Below are 1,481 nucleotides of genomic sequence, written 5' to 3'. Positions count from 1 at the left end.
GTCCAAGCCTGAGAGGTGTTTTATTCTCAACACCGAGCGCAAGCCATCATGCATGGCCAGCCAGTCGCACCAACAAGAACCTCCCGACCAGCCACAGCAGTTATCATCCTGACAACTTCTCGTTAATTGCTCGTCCCGAGAAGTGACATCGAGTGAGACGATTGAGAGACATGAACACGGGCAGATCCGAGCCTTGGCTGTACGTACCGCAGTACATACAGAGATACCGTGGTACGTCCAGGACACCAGATGCAGCATCATTGCCGATCCACCTGTCAACGGCCCCCGAATCTGTACGAATCAATAATTAACATTCCACGTGCACCACGATTTTCATCCAAACAAGTGAGAAACAGCATGCTCGAGACGTGATAGTGGCGCCGCCATGCTTGTTAAGGTGTCCGTTCCAACATCCTGTTGGCCATTCCAGAACGTCGAAGAAGTCTTGCAAGACATGCTGACACTCCGAGAGCGTGAGTTCTCAAGGCCTTCCATACTTGTGCGGTCCTTGATGGGATCGACAGGACCTATCTCCCGTTTCATCACTGTCCCTGTCGCTTGTCGCCGGTTTCCCGCATCAGAAACGAGCCTTCCCCAACTTGATATCCAGATCAACGTTCACATCGGCTCCCGCCGAAACAAAACGACACCACCCCGTCAGCACGGCATGCTGGGTTCCTCCCGTCCGTCAGGCCAAGCAGACGGATCGCGCCCGATTTTCCCATCTCACTCGAAGCTGAAAAGCAGACTGAGACAAAAACCCAGTACCGGCCACAAATATCCCTGCTAGTGGAAGCGCTCCCTTTGTTGAACCGGCATGCTGGATGCCCCTAACTCACGAACCGGGGGGCGCCGGGGGGAGGGGGAGAAAACTTGGGGTCGACCGTCGGGGACAACGAGCCGGCCCAGGGAAAAGACCCCCCCTCGTCTCGTGTTGAACGCTAATGTTCGACCGGACGGATAGGGAATGGTCTCAGAACGCCCCACCGTTCTAATCGCGTACTAAAATGATTCTTGGGATTCAGCTCACAAACGCCAAACGCTCGCGTGGGGTCCCTGGTGCGCCTTGAGGTTCCTTCGTGCCATTCGGCAACGAACAAGCAGCAGATCGGCGCGTCAGCAACCAGGAGGCTCTGCCTGAACGGCTCGGTTCGGTTCGTCGAAGCGAAAAGGGGGGGAGGGGAGGGGAGGGGAGGGGAGGGATGTCTGTATGTATGCACGTGCGGGCCATGGATCACGAACACCTCCCATCCATGCCATCCATCCCGTGCTTGCTTGCCTCCTTTGCGCGCGCTTTCCTGCTTGCTTTGCTCGGTCAAGTTGGAAACGGAAACGGGCGGGATGATGCCATGTGCTGAGCACGGCATCTTGACTGGCAGGTCCCGCAGCAGTGGCCTGAGACATTTGGGGCCGCAGCTCGCTCACCGGGTCCCTCGGGTTGGGAATCTTGGGGATGGCCTGCAGCTTCCTCCCCGCTGGGA

The 1,481-nt window shown here is 57.1% G+C and overlaps 1 protein-coding gene across 1 annotated transcript in view; it reads right to left on the bottom strand.

Moving 5' to 3' along the window:
- The window catches only part of CHGG_00691 (uncharacterized protein), a gene marked incomplete at both ends in the record, with an annotated part of 1,128 nt that extends 870 nt beyond the window's left edge, over positions 1 to 258 (bottom strand). The window contains one exon of the mRNA XM_001219911.1: positions 208 to 258. Within this exon, the coding sequence (XP_001219912.1) occupies positions 208 to 258 (51 nt within the window). The remainder of the gene's footprint in view (positions 1 to 207) is intronic.
- Between the last annotated feature and the right edge of the window lie 1,223 nt (positions 259 to 1,481).

The sequence above is a fragment of the Chaetomium globosum genome, genomic scaffold (assembly GCF_000143365.1).
Source record: "Chaetomium globosum CBS 148.51 scaffold_1 genomic scaffold, whole genome shotgun sequence".
Classification (NCBI taxonomy): Eukaryota; Fungi; Ascomycota; class Sordariomycetes; order Sordariales; family Chaetomiaceae; genus Chaetomium; species Chaetomium globosum.
The sequence above is the reverse complement of the archived record's forward strand: the minus strand, read 5'-3'. Positions and strand labels throughout refer to the sequence as shown.